The sequence below is a fragment of the Cetorhinus maximus genome, chromosome 20 (assembly GCF_964194155.1).
Source record: "Cetorhinus maximus chromosome 20, sCetMax3.hap1.1, whole genome shotgun sequence".
Lineage (NCBI taxonomy): Eukaryota > Metazoa > Chordata > Chondrichthyes > Lamniformes > Cetorhinidae > Cetorhinus > Cetorhinus maximus.
In genome coordinates this window covers 14,683,635-14,700,485 of record NC_135898.1, presented here as the reverse complement: position 1 = coordinate 14,700,485, position 16,851 = coordinate 14,683,635, and the positions used below count along the sequence as shown (strand labels likewise).

Here is a 16,851-nt window from a genome sequence, read left to right as displayed (position 1 = left end):
CATAAGGATGCAGTATGCTACCACTTCCACATTAATGCTAAACAATTTCTGCTGCACACCAGTGCAGAAATTAAGGATATACTTCAGGTACGAGGTCTTCCCCCTCAGGAGGGTATCTCTCACCACTTGGGAGTTTGCACAGGCTGTACTAGTCCAATAAATGAACACATTTCAAAAGTGTCCAGGCATTGACTGTCATGGAAACTTTCAAGACTTTGATCTCTTTTTAATTTAATGGGATGTGGGCATTGCTGGCTAGGCCAGCATTTGTTGCCCATCCCTAATTGCCCTTGAGAAGGTGGTAGTGAGACACCTTCTTGAACCGCCGCAGTCTATCTAGTGCGGGTACTCTCACACTGCTGTTAGGAACGGAGTTCCAGAATTTTGATCCAATGACAGTGAAAGAACGGTGATATAGTTCCAAGTCAGGATGGCTGTGATTTGGAGGGGAACATGCAGGCGGTGGTGTTCCCATGCATCTGTTGTTCTTGTCCTTCTAGGTGGTGGAGGTCAGGGATTTGGAAGGTGCTATCAAAGGAGCCTTGCTGAGTTGCTGCAGTGCATCTTGTAGACGGTACACACTGCTGCCACTGTACACACTGCTGCCACTGTACATCGGTGGTAGAGGGAAGTGAATGTTTAAGATGGTGGATGTGGTGGTGGATATGGTGCTAATCAAGCGGCTGCTTGTCCTGAATTGTGTCCAGCTTCTTGAGTGAAACTGTATTCATCCAGGCAAGCGGAAAGCATTCCATTACACTCCTGACTTGTGCCTTATAGATGGTGGACAGGCTTTGGGGAGTCAGGAGGTGAGTTTCTCACTGCAGAATTCCCAGTGTCTGATCTGCTCTTGTAGCCACAGTATTGAAAAGGTTGGTCCAGTTCAGTTTCTGGTCAGTAGGAGCCCCCAGGATGTCGATCGTTGGGTGTTCAGTGAGTGCCAAAGTGTGATAGTTAGATTCTCCCTTGCTGGAGATGATCAGTGCTTGGCACTTGTGTATCATCAATGTTATTTGCCTTTAATATCTCGTAAAATCTCTACGAATGACCAGATGTTGGGAGGGCAACAGTAATCAAGTGTTAATGAATGAAAAAGGTGATCTCTAAACTTACGCGTATGCTTCAAAGTCCCCATTGTTAATGGCTTCGATCAGCTGTTCAGTTAACTTGATGATTTCTTGCTTCCGAGCTGGAAAGAAACCAAAAAGAAAATGGGACATTTGATACCATCCAAACATCATCACTATTGGGGACAAAAATTAGCAGTTTGATCCCTGCTTAATGGTATCAATTCCCATTTAGAGTAATTCACTTTATTACATAGCTAATTAAAATTGGTGCCTAGAATAGCTGGTAACACTAACTTTTATAATTAACTTTAAACTTGTACTTTGGACTGTTACCGTAATTTCACGAAAAAAAACCTGGGCTGCAACCTAGTTACCATTATTACAAAGTGTTTCTGAGAATAAAAGTAAATCATGTGTAATCCCGCACAATGAATCCATCCCGCGTCAAAATGGCCCGACACAATACCTGATAAAACTACCCTCTCATTCATGTACATAAAGATTTAAACCCATCCTTAAACACGCTAAGACAGTTCCCTTGTTCACACAGACAGTTTAAAATCTTAGCCATCTCCGCTTTTGCAATGACTTACCTCTTACCTGTAGGAAGACCGAAGTTGGCCAGCCATCTGCAAAAAAAGTCGCACATATAACCCGCCCACGAATATAAGCCGCATTGTCTCTGGAATACGTTTTAAAAGATATACCCTGCAGGTTATTTTCGTGAAAGTACGGTAATTACTTAAGACTTGCGACTCTCCGAGATGTGATGTCCTTCTAGTTGCTTGTTTTCAAAAGACAAGACATATAACACACAACAGACAATTATTTAAGCAAAGTTCCCAAAACCCATGAACAAAGTGCATCATGGGCCATGGCTCACTTCTTACTGAAACTGCTTATTGTTTGCGATGCTTGCACTGTTGAGCTAAAAACTCTATTGTTTCTTAAATAAAGGGAACCTGAAACCTCTGCCATTTGAGATAGCAGCTACGGACATTAAAATACAAATTGGCTTTGTTGCTGTTAATAAAACGGTTGCTATAGGGCTCTGGTCACAATGAAAAAAGTGTCTATTTGCTGTATTCAGCAGTCATATTCTGTATTACAACACAAAAATGCATTAAATTGATGCTCATCTAAGCACTTTAAAACCAAGTCATGTAAAATAATTAAGTAATGAAATGAATAATTTAGAGACAGTATCCCAGATCTTATGAAGTTTTGTCACTTTACTCGGACAAAAAGGTTTTGTTTTGTTTAAGATTATACTCGTTTCACTGTCTTACAGTCATTTCCTCTTCTGAGACTGAAAACATTTATCATTTAATACCCCCCCATTACAATGAATTTATATACCATGTCAAAGACAGGGCTAATGGAGGTTGGCATTCTTAAATAGATAGATGATTCATAGATAGGTTTCTGACAGTATCAAAATTCATCCCAAGAACATTTGACAAATGGAACCCTTGAAATACTAAACATTGTTATCTACAAAACATACCATTGCCATTGCTCAATAATAAAAGGCAGAAATGTATCATTTCAAACATCTGACAATAGAAAAATATTAATATCCACGCTCCTTATGCATATATCAGAATGCTGCACGAGTGACAGAGCACAGTACCCATGGCCTCCTCCAATGTGCTACGATTAAAAGTACAAGAGTAGCCAAGTGATCTTCTCCTTGCACACCCCCACGGGGTGAACCTAAGCACTTCTTCAAACGTACAGCCTGAAAATTTGCATGATGACAGATCCGTATCCTATTATTCTGTGATGCTGCAAGTGTATATGACAACTATCCTCATCATATTTTGGCTGTTTCATTCTTGTTCAATTTTACTCAAGGCAAAATGTAATCATACCAACTAACACTCTACATGGCCAAAAATGGAATATGATTCAGGGTAAAGTTGCACGTGTATTCATTTTTAACTCATCTCACTTCACATTAGTGTTCTAACATGGGTGTTTGCTATTATCTGCAAGTGCCTGAGACCTAACACAGCCAGGTAGTCAAAATTTTGTGAAATTATGCAAAAAAAGACAGTTCAGTCAAAGCAATAGCAGTGTAAGAGAAAATACAAATACAATTGATTTTCTCTCTTCCTACCTAATTTTAATATACATTTTTTGTTTAGAAGAAAGCACAATGTATGCAAGTCGTTTTCAAACGTATGGTGATGGTTGCATATTAGCTTTTTGGAGATCAGTGTAGTATTTAGATAATACAAGTTTTCCAGATGTTCGTACGGTGTCCAAGTTGTATTGTTTCCCAAGCAACAGAACACATATAGAACACAGTGATTCTACAGCTCTGTGAAGGCAAGCATTTCATGTTGAGTGGATCATTGATGAACGAGGGCTAATTTTACACTTCATACCAACTCTCCCAGTGCAAATCTTGCATAAGCAGGCTGCAAGCTAAGTGTACATCTTGTCATGTCTGGCTGTCCAAATAGTCTACTAAAAACTATACTTCTGGCAGTTTTACATTAAACCTTCAGCTGTCAGTGGACCCTCCATTTGAAAAACAGTGACACAGACGAGACAGTCTCACACATGTAATAGCAGCTTGACTTACTCCTATCAAGAACAAATAACATCAGCATATACCTTGAGGTAATTACAGTTTTGTTTGCAACTGTTCTCCAGTCCTCAAAGTGTCAGTGTTTAACACTACTAGTGTTAATAGTAACTGTGTTGTGTAGTTTGGGCGGGTCTGCAGATGTATCTGACCTTCCATTATTTACACAGTAGGAGCTTGAGGCATAAATTTCAGGCATTTCTCCTAATTTCTTGCAGAAAAATTGAAGATGATCACTGTTGTGTTGGCACTTGCTGTTGCTTAGTTGAATAGTTAAGTTTAAAAAAGTTTAAATCATCGCCACAGTTGCACAGAGGCAACTCCTGTCCCCCTTCCACTTTGTTTCTCCTCTGCCCACATTTCACCGTGCCATTCTTCTTGCTCTTACTGATACTAATCTTCTCCCCTTCCACTCAGCTCTTGCTGGCTTTCTTCTCCCTTCACTTCAATTCAAACTGAGCCTCTTCTCTCCACCAATTTAATTGTAGACAGACCTGGAATGATACCATGGGTTCACACATGCAGTGTCCTAGGGTAACTGAATTGATCATGTTCCTTCACAATTTAATTTGGTGATAATTCTGAGATGGAGAGATACTACATAATGTTAGTAGGTTCTCCCTTCTTCACTGACAAATATAATCCAGAAAATTAGGAAGTGTTTGAGTAAATCCATATTGGCACAGCAAGACTGGTTTCAGTCTGATGATTCTACAGCCATTCCTTCACAAGAAACAAAAGGAAATAAAAGGTTGATGACAATTTATTTTCTTTTTGGCTGTAAATGCAATTCTCTTCTCTCCTCATTAATTGATTTTCATCAAATGCACCGTGCAAGAAAACATTTAAAAGCAACATCACAAATAATCCATGTAACCCTTCTCACATGAGTTTTTTTCTCATCTCTGCATCTGTAGAAGTTAACATGGAAAAGGGCATTATTTCCACTAAGACCAAAAAGACTGAAATGAGAATGAATTAATTTGAAAATGGTTTCATTTATGATTCATCAGTTCCTTCTCTGAGACAGAGACATGAGGGAGAGCACTATGAGAGTACCTACACTACAAAGATTGCAATGGTTGAAGGCAATCATCACCTTCGAGGACAGTTCAGGAGGGCAATAAATGTTAGCTGTGCCAGCAATACTCACATCCCATAGTGAATGACAATAAAAAGTGCAGGTGTGATTGCTGATCTGAAATATTACCTGACCCTGGCTATAGAAGTACTATAGGCAGTAAAAAGCGAATTAGTTTGGATGGAATACCATTAATACTGGAGTTAATAGTCAATCTCACGTACAAGTCAACCCCTGACCTTTGGTCAAAAACTAATTCATTTTCTACATAACTTGTGTGTAAGTCAATCCTAGTTTATGAGGGATAGTAGAACAGCGTGTTTCTTTCATGTGTTTTGGTGTACAACGCAAAACCAAGATAGTGTATGATTGTTACGATCGGTAATTATAATTTCCTGTTGATTTAGTCATACTACCAATACTATTAGATTACCTAATCTTTAATCACAGTATCCTCTGGTACCACACTCCATTTTATGTCTTATAAAGCTATTTGAGATGAGAAATAATGTCATTTACTAATCCACTCAGATGGGGAGGCCAGGAAAACAACAACAGACACCACCAACAGCATTACCAGGTTAGAAACTGCGTTTCTGCCAATGCTGCCCTCTAAACCATCTGACACTATGATCAATAACCTGTTACTATCAGTAATTTTAACTTCCTGATATTATGGTCGTATCTACAAAATCTTTTGGATTAGGTATATTTTCCTCACATTTTCTTCTGCTCATTGAGTCTGGTTTTGCACTCGCCTTACCTAAGAAGAAATCTAGGCTACAGCTACTGCTGCTTAGCCTTCTGAAAGCTGAGTAGCTTAGCAGTAATTGGTAAATATTTTTCATGTTTTAAGCTAACAGTTGTCCCTCCAACATGCATGGATGTCGACCCCTCAAAAAATATTGCTCACATTATAAGTCGACCCCCTACTTTTTGCCTAAACATTTGGCCTAAAAAATTGACTTTTACAAGAGTATACATGATAGTCCACAAAGTCAAATAGCTTGCGGATGCTCTCACATGAAAAACTACAGTTCACTGAAATTCTGGAGCTAGACAGGTGCCTGTGAAGTTGTGTCCTAGCCAGATTCATCAGTTTAATTAGAAAGGTTCTTACCCTTAATGAAATAGGGCAGGACTATATGGTAAAATAAGTGAACTTGGTCGTGTGTCGGGAGAGGAAGTATGTTACAGTTAAGCTACTGCATTTGGCTAAAGTACCTATGACTTGAAAAAGGAACAGGAAGTTAGCAACAGAAGCTATTTAGAAGCTATTTGCCATTCAGCAAGCTCCATTGGGAAGGTAGGCAAACTGAAAAGGATATTTTCCTGGAAGGAGTGAAAGAAAAATATTTGGGAGAAACTTGTGTACTTTCCTCAGATAACTCAACTGTGAAAGAGAAAAACATTTCAAAGGGATTACACAGGAAATACTCTTCACCATATCTACCACCCCGGGAAAAACATTAACCAGTAATTCTCATTTTTGATAGACCCGCTATGCTTTCCAGCATTCTTTATTTAACTATGATCTGTTAAGGCATCAGAAAAATATGAAAGTTGTTATGCTTGCATCGCCTCCTTTCCCAGGAAAACATGAGGGGTTAAAGAACAATTTGGAAAATAAATCTGGAACTTGAAGAAAATCTCCATTCTATGTAATGACATTTCGTGTTAACGTTTTACCACAATTTACATTAGAATGATCATTAATACCCATAAAAGACAATTACATTCCATTCTGTGCTCACAGAATTTCTTGTTAAATGCTGCAAATACTTCATTTACAACAAATAAAACTTCGAGAAAAAAGTAATAGTCAGGAAACCTTAAAAATTCAATATTGAAAAAGTAAAAATCTACATGAAGCATTTTTATAAGATCTTTTGGCTTGAATTTTTCCATAACAAAAGCTCAAAAAACCTTGAAGGTTTGAAAAGTCGCCATTCACTGAATAATGTACATTACATAATTAGTGGTCCATAACAAAGCCTGTTCTAATCAGATCAGCCTTCTTTAAACTAAATCATCATTGGCTCACTTCAGTGCTCCTCTCGTGGAATACACAGAACTGCCCTGTCAAGCAATCAACCAGGATCTTAAACAGAATAAGTATGCAGATGAATGGCAACAATGGGTTCCTTTTCCAGGCTGCCCGTTAGGTGATGATCATAGCATTGCATGTTCTTTACTACCCAAGCAAACAGCACTTTATGCCAATAGTTACAGACAACTGAAAGCAAACCAAGATGTGCTTTCCTATCCATCTCAGCATTTTTCACAATAATAATTAGAGCTTCCTTAAGTTAACATCCACATTGCAAACATCAAGAAACATCCAAATCATTTATAATATTGGGGAAAGTGTTATTATCGTTCAACATACCTGCCACTTTGCTCGTCATTTCTGAGTGCTTAGCCATATCTTTCTACTAATGACGCTGAGCTGTTATTTAAATGGGGTGACCTACAGATGCTATTATTATCCAGCTGTCCTCAGATTAGATTTAGTTGACAAGTTATGCCCTTCCAGATGCTCTGATATCCTAGCTGTCATCTCTGATTCATTACAAATCGAACTTAACATGGCAGAGGGAGGGGTTTACCAGCCAAAAGGATTAAAATAATTGTTACCTGCTCATCTAAGGATAAATTGAGAATAGAAAGAGTACATCCTGTCTCTGGGAGCTGTGATGTTGGTGGTGAGGAAAGTTTACTGATTCCACATTTGTAATTGCACTGCTGCTCTTGTGAGAAGTGAGATTCAAAGACAAAGTGAGAATGAGTATTGACTCCTCAAATATAAATACGCAGTATATTATCTCCTGAGTAATTCCCCTCCCTTAAATTTGAACTGTTCTGATTTTAAAAAATGGAAGGCAATTAATTATGATGCCATATAAGACACTTTAAAGCATGAAGATATGTGGTATTACAGGAAACATAACCACATGGACAGAGACATAGCGAGAGAGCATAAAACATGATGATAAGTAGATTTTTTTTAAATTGGCAAGTTGCAGGTAATAGTCTGGACAAATGCTTTCTTTCTTTACTCTACATTACCACTCCCTTTACCTTTTGTTCCATCACAGCTTTATCATTTAATCTCGCCCACCCACTATTTTATCCCAGGCCTTCCCTTTTGTTAGTCCCACCCCTGTCCCACCTTTCAACAGCATAAAATCCATCACACTTCTACCTTCCTTCAGTTCTGATTAACTCGAAACATCTGTTTCTCTCTCCGCAATGCTGCCAGACCTGCTGAGTATTTCCGGCATTTAGTTTTTAAACAGAATGCAAATTTATTGTCAAAGGTGTTTACTGCCTGGGCCACTTAGATTGCTTGCAAAGCGGTTTCTACTCAATTGCTCTGTAGTGATATCATCTAGCCATTAGGAAGGTTAACATCAACTACAAAGTCATGAACTGGCAATTTAGAACAACTTCCTGCACAAACTCTGAGCAATTTCCTGAGGTCTTTATTTCAGTGCAAATGCCACATATTACCTTGTCAATCTAACTTTAAAAACCACATGGGAAATAATTCTGTGAAACCAGATGCAACAACCATCAAATGTACTCATTGTTTCTATTGTTAGTCATTATTTTTTTTATTGCACATGAACTAAGGAACCCTGGTGTATGCCACAAGAAGGACCCAAAAATGTGCCCATTCTCAAGACATGTTGGAATTTCCTGACAGTCTAATTAACATAAACTCAAAATGTAGAGGAGGATGTAAATCAACAGTTAGGGACAAAGGAAAGTGCCATGCCTGCACCATATGTACCTTTAATTATGAAAATTCAAGCATCAACTCATTCAACCATCATTCACACACAAAATACAGCATGTTTAAAACTTGTAACCAAGGAAGCTTTTCAATTTTTGCTATCATACAAGAAAAATTCAGTACTGGTCTTGCTGGGGGAAAAAATTAAAATAAAAATTCAAAAATATTGCAATTAAACACCAGAAAGATCGCTTCCTTGTGCCTTTGAAAATCCGTTCATAATTTTAGGAGAAATTTTGAGCAAGTTCAGTTGTAGAAAGCTTATACGAGTGGTCCGTTTTAGGGGTGAAGATGTGTTTGGGGTGTTGGAATTGATAGACGGTTGTAAAAGATCAAAGCTACTTAGATGGATTGTAAATTCCACCGTCTTTTAAGCCACGTCACTGGCGTGCCCAGGTTATGTGCATCTCGAGTTGCAAGTCAGGAAGGAAATTCAGTCACTGCCCGTAGTAAGGGAAGGGTCTCTACTGAGCCAGTAGCTAAGCACCGAGCAGGTAATTTTTTCACTCGATCTTGCAATGAATAGTGGAAGCATGTGATAGTTACTACTCCTCTGCCTCAGTTTTTAACTGCCAGTCATCCATAATGGCAGCAGGAAATATGCGTAGTAGACAGAAGTTAGTTTGGCACTACTGGGAAAAGTGGCCTCTTCCAAATGGTGTACTTCTGAAAATGTTCCTTCCCCATTTGTGTTAAATTTGTCAAAAGTTTGCAAAAAATACAGTAGTCTGAATTAGGCACAGCTTTTGAGATTTTTGTGATGTCCACATAAAAGTTATCAAACTAAGAAAGTTATCAAAACTATTCTTAAAGAAAGTGTTCATTGCTTATACTATCAAAATAGCGTAGATATAAATGATTCCTTTCTGGGCCTTAAGGTTTAAAAATTATTTCTGCAGGTAAAAGGCTACAGTTGCACCAAAGTTATTTTCTGATATATACTTTCCAATGCCATACCTAATTTTAGCCACATTCTGCAGAACCCTTTCTTACTCTCCTACCCTTAACTTTTCCTTCCTAACCTCATTTCACTTAGTTTGGATAGTTAGACACTTCAGTGCATTAGCAACTCTACAAATCTGATCCTCAATGGAGTCATGTATAATGCTGCTTTTCTACTCTTGCTCCAACCAGCAAAATTCAACTTTACTGGAGAAGCAAGTTCAAAATACTATCACAGGTCTGGTATTCAAACTTCTTAACGATCTCTTGGCTATTCTTATTGTCCTAGTTGTGTAGTGTATGTCATTTCTCATGATGCACCATTACATTAAAGTACTGTTCCAGCAGTATTATGACTTAAATGGCAAGCCAAAGTCATTCTTCAGAGAGATTTGGGAACCAATATCTGTTACACTTACATTGAGTTGGAGGTGGTGAGCTGAGGGGTCTCTTGGAATCATTGGACTGACTCTTAACACTTACACGGTCCAAACCTTTAGCAACTGAGTTTGTGGAAAAGAATTATATAAAATGTGAAAGAGAACACAGAATATCTGAGACTAAAGCAGAAAAGGATAAACTATGAGGGAATGAATATATTTTTTAAAAAAAACAGATTAAAGCCATATTCTCAAGAAGAGTAAATAATTTCCATTCTAAATATTGTAATAATTTGGTTTCCAAAATGTGGAACTTTTTTGCACATTACACTCTTCTGATTGTACTGTTAAATACAGAAAAAAGTCTTGCATTTCTTAAGCACCTTTCATGACCACAGGAGCCAGTGAAGTACTTTTTGAAGTCCAGGTATTGTTATACTGTGAGGAAGCATGGCAGCTCATTTGCACACAGTAAGTTCCCACAAATGGGAATGGAATAATGATGAGAAAATTTGCTTGTGATGTTGGTTGAGGGATAAATATAGGCCATGATGCCAAGGAGACCGATCCTGCTCTACTTCAAAGTAGTCTGTTGGAACCATCTTGTTGTGGATCATTATGTTCAGTTACAAGAAAGATTAAATTTGCCTGCCCATTATAACAAAGGTAGTGAATTAGATTCATACTGCACATGACTTTGGACTTGAAAATACTGCCTGGTTAGCATCATAAGGTCAGCATCATCCTAGTCCCAGTTACCTTGGAGTTGCAGTTTCAGTGAATAAAATTGTACTTGTGTGCTGTAACACAAAGAGCCAATGAAAAGGGCTTTACAAAACAGCAGTCCAATTTAATGGACATCGGACCTTCTGGACTTGGGATGCAATCAATTCATCTTCCTCTTCTTTGCTATCCTGGTAATGAGCACCCTTCCCCAACCAAGAGCTGCTGACAGTCCTGTGTTGTTCTTTAGGCAGCCATGTGGAAGCCTGTCAGAGGCACCCAGGTGGAGGAAAGGGTTCTTAACATTTCTCCCTTCCTGTTTCTTCTATCTGCTGAGACTGGGAATTTGCTTTGTGCAGAATTGTGAGCAGAAACCCATTACTGCAGCTTTAGTACTTGAAGGCGGGATGGAGAATCAAGACCTCTAAAGTCTATTTTTGGAAAAGAGTAATCATATTATCTCTGTCATCACCAGGGTAAAACTAGAGAGAATATGGCTTTTAGGATCAATCCATAAATTTGCCACCAAATATTGCTGGATTGCTGTTTTGCATGGATTACAGTCAATTCAGAGAATCATCTCACATAGTACCAATTGATCCTTCCGGGTCAGTTATAAGTACAGTTATGTTGATATTTCAGCATTTTTAATTGAGTGCGATATTGGTCAGCCAATGACAGCAAATTGCAAGATATTAAAGCAGATGTCAGGCTATGCCATTGGATTGATGATGCTGAATGAAGAATTAGCATGTCACTGGACCAACAGCTCAGATACAGTTAAGCACTGGACAAGCATTTGATCCAGGTTTTACCTACACAGAAGGCAACTGACATTTGTTGCAGTCATTAAATGCAATCAAACATGCTGCACATCTGGGTTAGATAATGGAAGCTAAGTGCAGAAATTGTCAGTTATTCATGCCATGTTTCCAAGTGTATTAAATCTCACTTAACCAGAACCTTACACTTCTTTTATGATTGTAATATACTTGAACTTATAGGAACTGATTACTGAAAAGGACTCATAAAATCACAGTGGATATTCCCTGGGTATTAGTTGCAGTTCTCATTTCAAATGGAAATGATATAATGAACAATGCAGTTACAGCCAACAGTGTTTGTTTTTCAGGAATAACAGCACGAGTTGGAATAAATTGTTAGATTCATTAAGTTCTGTAGGCTGGATGCAAGATCACACATCCAGTCAGTAACATGCTGGGTATCCTGCCATCTTTAATTTATATATAGCCGACTTAGAGCCTTGTTCAGAATTAGTAATTTTGAAATGTTTAGCCTTTCTCCCTCTCATAAAGGGTCAGGGAAAGGATCAGGTTCACAACCACTATAAATGAATTCCATTGAACCGAATAGTAATGGTGTAAAGTAAATTAATTATGTTGACATGACTGAGCTTGGCTATTGAAGCATTTAGAAGTAATATATTTTAGAGGGACAATTGAGAAGAGAAGAAACAAAACTTGCATGCAGTTTTGAAAAATTCTTACAATAGTGGATGTACAAGTTTTAAACACTATGTTACATGGCAAAGAATTACAGTTCAGTGAAGCAAGCAGAAGAACTGAGAGCACCCTTTGAAGTCTGGTTGAATGTCAAGCACAATAGCTGGCTAGCTTGATTGGTCTTAAGTCCAGTTGCTGTGTTTCACTGTCCACAATGTCATTCAGTTAGGGGAGGCAGTGGCATAGTGGTATTGTCACTGGACTGGTATTCCAGAGACCCAGGGTAATGCTCTGGGGACCGAGATGGTGAAATTTGAATTCAATAAAAATCTGGAATTAAAAGTCTGATGATTGTCGAAAACCCAGCTGGTCCACTAACGTCCTGTAGGGACTCCAGACCCACAGCAATGTGGTTAACTCTTAAATGCCGCAATTAGGGATGGGTGACATGCCCACTCCCCATGAACAAATACAAAAAAATTCAGTTATGTAATCCTTATTGGGATGGCTGATGAATCAAACCATAACATGGGTTGGGGAAACTGACCTTCAGCACAAGGGAACAATCTTAATAATAAACCCTCCCTGCAGCCTTGTGAAGGGTGAACAGCGAAGAGTAAGGCCCTTGATTATATCTGCCTAACGTGCCAGTCTATTAGCTATTTTAGTACTGATTATTCATGACCTTGGATAGTAGTGTGAAGTGTAATGGCATATTCTAGGTATTGATCAAAACAGCATGAAATTAAACATGCAAGATAAATGGATGCAAGAATGGTGAGTGAATTTATGGAGATATGATGCATTTTGAGGAAAATAACATTCATAGAGTTTCAAGACACAGCAGGTCAGGGATACCTCTGGATCTGGCAGCCTCTTCCCATGCACATTGTCAAAGTGTCCACAGAAAAAATTTCAGGCAACATCTTCAGCCGCAGCATTTTAGATTTCAATTTCACAAAGTTATACTAAGATGCAACGTCTCAAAATGAAACAAATGTTTCACGGTATGCTTAACTTAATCAGGACCCATTTGGTAGAAGGAAAACTGCTCGAGTAACGGGATAGCAAGTTGAAATACCAACTTGCAATGTCTGTGATATCAACTGTGCTAATGTAGGTAGGTGCAGAATAGATGGTGATAACTCCTTGGAAATGGGTGAGATAATCTTGGGCAGTCTTTCCAGGATCCATTAGCCTGCATTTCTTGGCTGGCTCACTCACAAAAGCCATCAGCAGAGGTCTGGCAGAAGGTTATCTCTGCCTTCAGTGCGCGGCCCAGGATAACTGAGTAAGAATAACTTGAAAAGTAAAAACTGAATATTCAAGCAAGAAGTCATGTCAAATTTAGCTCAAAAAATGACTAGAATAAGAAGATTGTTTAATTGAGTTTCACTTTCACGCACAGGTGTTCAGTTGGTATGAACTGATGATGTTGCACCTAAGAAAATGAATTTCCAAATTTTAACAGTAGATAACCACTGTTCTAAAAAATAGTGGAATACTTGATTTAAAACTAGTTGCTTCCCTAACTACGTATGTTTACATATATCCAAATTCATTTTAGTCACAGTCTCCTGGTGCACTAATTAATTGCATCAGAGTTGTATTGGCAAGCAGTTTGCGAATGGCAACTTTAGCTGAGGTTAGCATCATTGAGAATGGAAACATGAAATAAATGCTTGTCCATGGGTCAACTTTTCATTCATTAGAAACCTTTCAACTCTGGTCATCCAGAAGAAGACTGAAAACTTAAGTTGACTCAGGAACAAGCGACTACAGTTTTAGCTTTGTTATTCAAAGCTCAATTTATGCAAATTGGTAGGAAATGTAGAAATAGCAGTTATTACTGTCAAATATTACTGACTTGATTATTATTTGCGAGTGTAAATATATCAGGCATTTTTCAAGAAGCAATGTTTACTGCCTGGACAGTTTAGTGTACACGATTATATTCTACTGTTTCTACCATGCCACTGAGCTTGTGTTATGCTTAGAAGTTCAAGTTGAACTGAATTACTAAATGCTTGCATAGTCCTATGGAATAGTATATTCACTGCTGCCAGGTAACAAATGCCACGTGGGTTTCAAGCAATGCTTAATTACAAACTCGTACTAAATTAACATTCAGTTTAAGTTTTGGATCACTGTCAATAGTAAGACATGCCTTCCACATGCTGTAAGCACATAGCATTCTCTGAGCCTTCTGTAGAATGAAGAATTTCAGTCAGGAAGCACTGCTTGCTTACTTACAAGGGGTGGAGATGAAGGGAGTGAGAGGTGGTGTCTGAACAGACTGGCCGCCCTCAGAATCAGCAAAAGGTGCGGACCCCCGCCGCACACTCTTTAAAACATCTGTGAACTTTGCAGCTGAGGACGGAAGGTGAAGACATGATGTAATAACATACTGGGCTGTAAACAACTGCTGCAAGTGAAAGCATGGCAAACTATTACAGGTTATGGCATTGCTCAACAAGCTGCATCTTGGACAAGTTAAAGATTTGGTGATGGTGATTTTCAGTGTCGAAGTGTTTATTTAACACTTTTCACCTTACACTGTTTAGTACTGTTCGGTAAAAGTTTGGTGTTTTAGAATAGTGTTTTGTAGTAACTACTGATGAAATTAACTGCATAAGTAAAATTGCTTAATCCTTAGAATAAGAGTAACCAGTTCTGCTTCAGTTTTCCATTGAGCTGGTGTCTTCATTCTGATCCTATTATTTGAGAGTTTTAAAGCAGCAGTGGACAGAAACATTAAGACGACAAGGGTAAATGTCAGGGGATCGGTGGACAGATTTATATTGAAAATAGTCTTCAATGATGCAGCAAAGGTTTTCAAAATTTTGGGAATTTTGAACCCCTGTCTCAACATGCTAAGGACAATGTCAGCTATCTGAAATACATCAACAAGACAGCAACAAATTTCATGTATCTAGCAGCTTAAACACAGTAAAACGTCCCAAGGTGTTTCACAGGAGCATTAACAGATAAAATTTGACAATGAGCCACATAGAGATGTTAGAGCAGGTGACCAAAAGCTTTAAAGTCTTAAAGGAGGGTAGAGAGGCGGAGGAGTTTGAGAGAATTGCACCCCTGCTGAAGGCTTTATTGCCAAACAAGGAGATGGGGGAGAGGAAATTGGAGATGTAGTAAAAGCCAAATATGGAGGAACGCAGAGTTCTTGGAGAATTTAGAGCTAGAGGTTACGAAGATAGGGACAGACCAGGCCGTCGAGGGATTTGAACACAAAGATGATCATTTTAGATCGAGGCATTGCTGGACTGGGAACTTAGGTTAGTAAGCACAGGTGAGCGTAAATTCATGTGAGTTCAGACATGTACAGTTGAGTTTGGGATGACCTCTACAGGGTAGGACGCTGCTAAACAAGGAGCAGGATCGAAGAGGGTCTTAGAAGATATAATTCTCCTATATAAATAGGAACAGCAGGGATGCAATCTAATTTTCTTCAGAATGGAGATAATTATTCCTTCAGTCCAAGTTTCTAAATTGTGTTAAAATTAGTCAATCGCATTGTAGAATTAAGGAAGAAACAGCATGGCTGCACTTAATGCTCCTCTGATTGAAAAGCCAACAAGTCACTGAAAAACTTTTCAGCTTTGTTCTGCTGACTGAAAACGAGCCTGCTAACAACATATCTCACATGGTTGTTAATGGCAGTTCAGCTCTGTAAACTGAGGCAGAGCAGGGAGACTGACAGGAATGTGAACTGTGTTGCAAATGTCATTAAACAAACTTCACAATAGCTTTATAGGATATCATCCACCAATATTGGACTAGTCAGTATTAAAATGCGTGCTTCAAATGGGACTACATCATGCCAGTGACATCACTGTGGCATTTTGGTTTAATCATTTATTTACCAGGGAGGCAAACAGCTTTTGCCCCAGTGGCCATGCAGTAACTTAGGGTTGTATCCTTTATTAGGCCAACAAGTCTTTTTGCTGATTATCTGCACAAAGCTCATCAAATGTGCATACAGGACTTTCATGCTGCCAATATGCACGCTACATGCTCAGTGGTCTTCCGTCACACGTTTACTTACAAGGCATAGAGGAGGGAGTGAGAGAAGGCATCTGAGGCTGTGTGGCAGGAGTCTGGGGCCCCTCATGTTCAGGAAAGGGTCCTGACCCTCTCCGCACACTGCTAAGAACATCTGTGAACTTTGTAGCTAATAATGGGAGATGAAGAGAAGCTGGGATGAAAAGCTGTGAAAAGCACAATCCTTATGGAAAATTTAAGTAATTTAAAATATATTTCTTACATCCTTACGATGGTGAAAATGACATGAATGGATTTCAAGAGCTCAGTGAAAACACAAAGCTGTAGATTTTACATGTTTGGCATCCATTTTTTCTGTATTGTTTTAGTAATATAAAGTTTTGAGAACTATATTTGCTATTACATGATATGTACCAATATATTTCAATGATTTGTTTTCCCATAAGTTGAACAAGGAAATAAAGTAACACAGACAGGGAGAAAGTCGCTGAAGAAAAAGAGAAATAGTAAACTTCACCAAACCGCAATATAGCAACAAAGCTTGCACCAGATCATGAACCTTTTTTGTACGTAGAGGTTAAAATTTCACAAGTGCCATTGTTGGGTCGCTCTGCAGAGTTTGGATTCACCTATAAGTGAAGATTTAATGCAGTTCACTACGCTGAAGACATTGTGGTCCAGGAAGTAGATTGAACTAAGCATGCACAGCACTAAATCAGAACTCGCTGTGGACTGCTCCCTGCGCATCAAGGACTTCAGCACTTGGGATTTAATCTT

General features: G+C 38.6%; 1 protein-coding gene across 50 annotated transcripts in view; it reads right to left on the bottom strand.

The window, feature by feature from the left end:
* Nucleotides 1-16,851, bottom strand: part of LOC144694882 (calcium/calmodulin-dependent protein kinase type II subunit beta-like) — a 248,380-nt gene that overhangs the window by 5,922 nt on the left and 225,607 nt on the right. For 30 of the 50 annotated variants that reach the window (XM_078565546.1, XM_078565555.1, XM_078565566.1 and 27 more), the window contains 4 exons: nt 16,118-16,243; nt 14,308-14,424; nt 9,908-9,991; nt 1,114-1,189 (listed from right to left, as the gene is read on the bottom strand). In XM_078565546.1, the coding sequence (XP_078421672.1) occupies nt 1,114-1,189; nt 9,908-9,991; nt 14,308-14,424; nt 16,118-16,243 (403 nt within the window). The remainder of the gene's footprint in view (nt 1-1,113; nt 1,190-9,907; nt 9,992-14,307; nt 14,425-16,117; nt 16,244-16,851) is intronic. The other 20 variants (XM_078565579.1, XM_078565583.1, XM_078565580.1 and 17 more) reach the window with 2 other exon arrangements.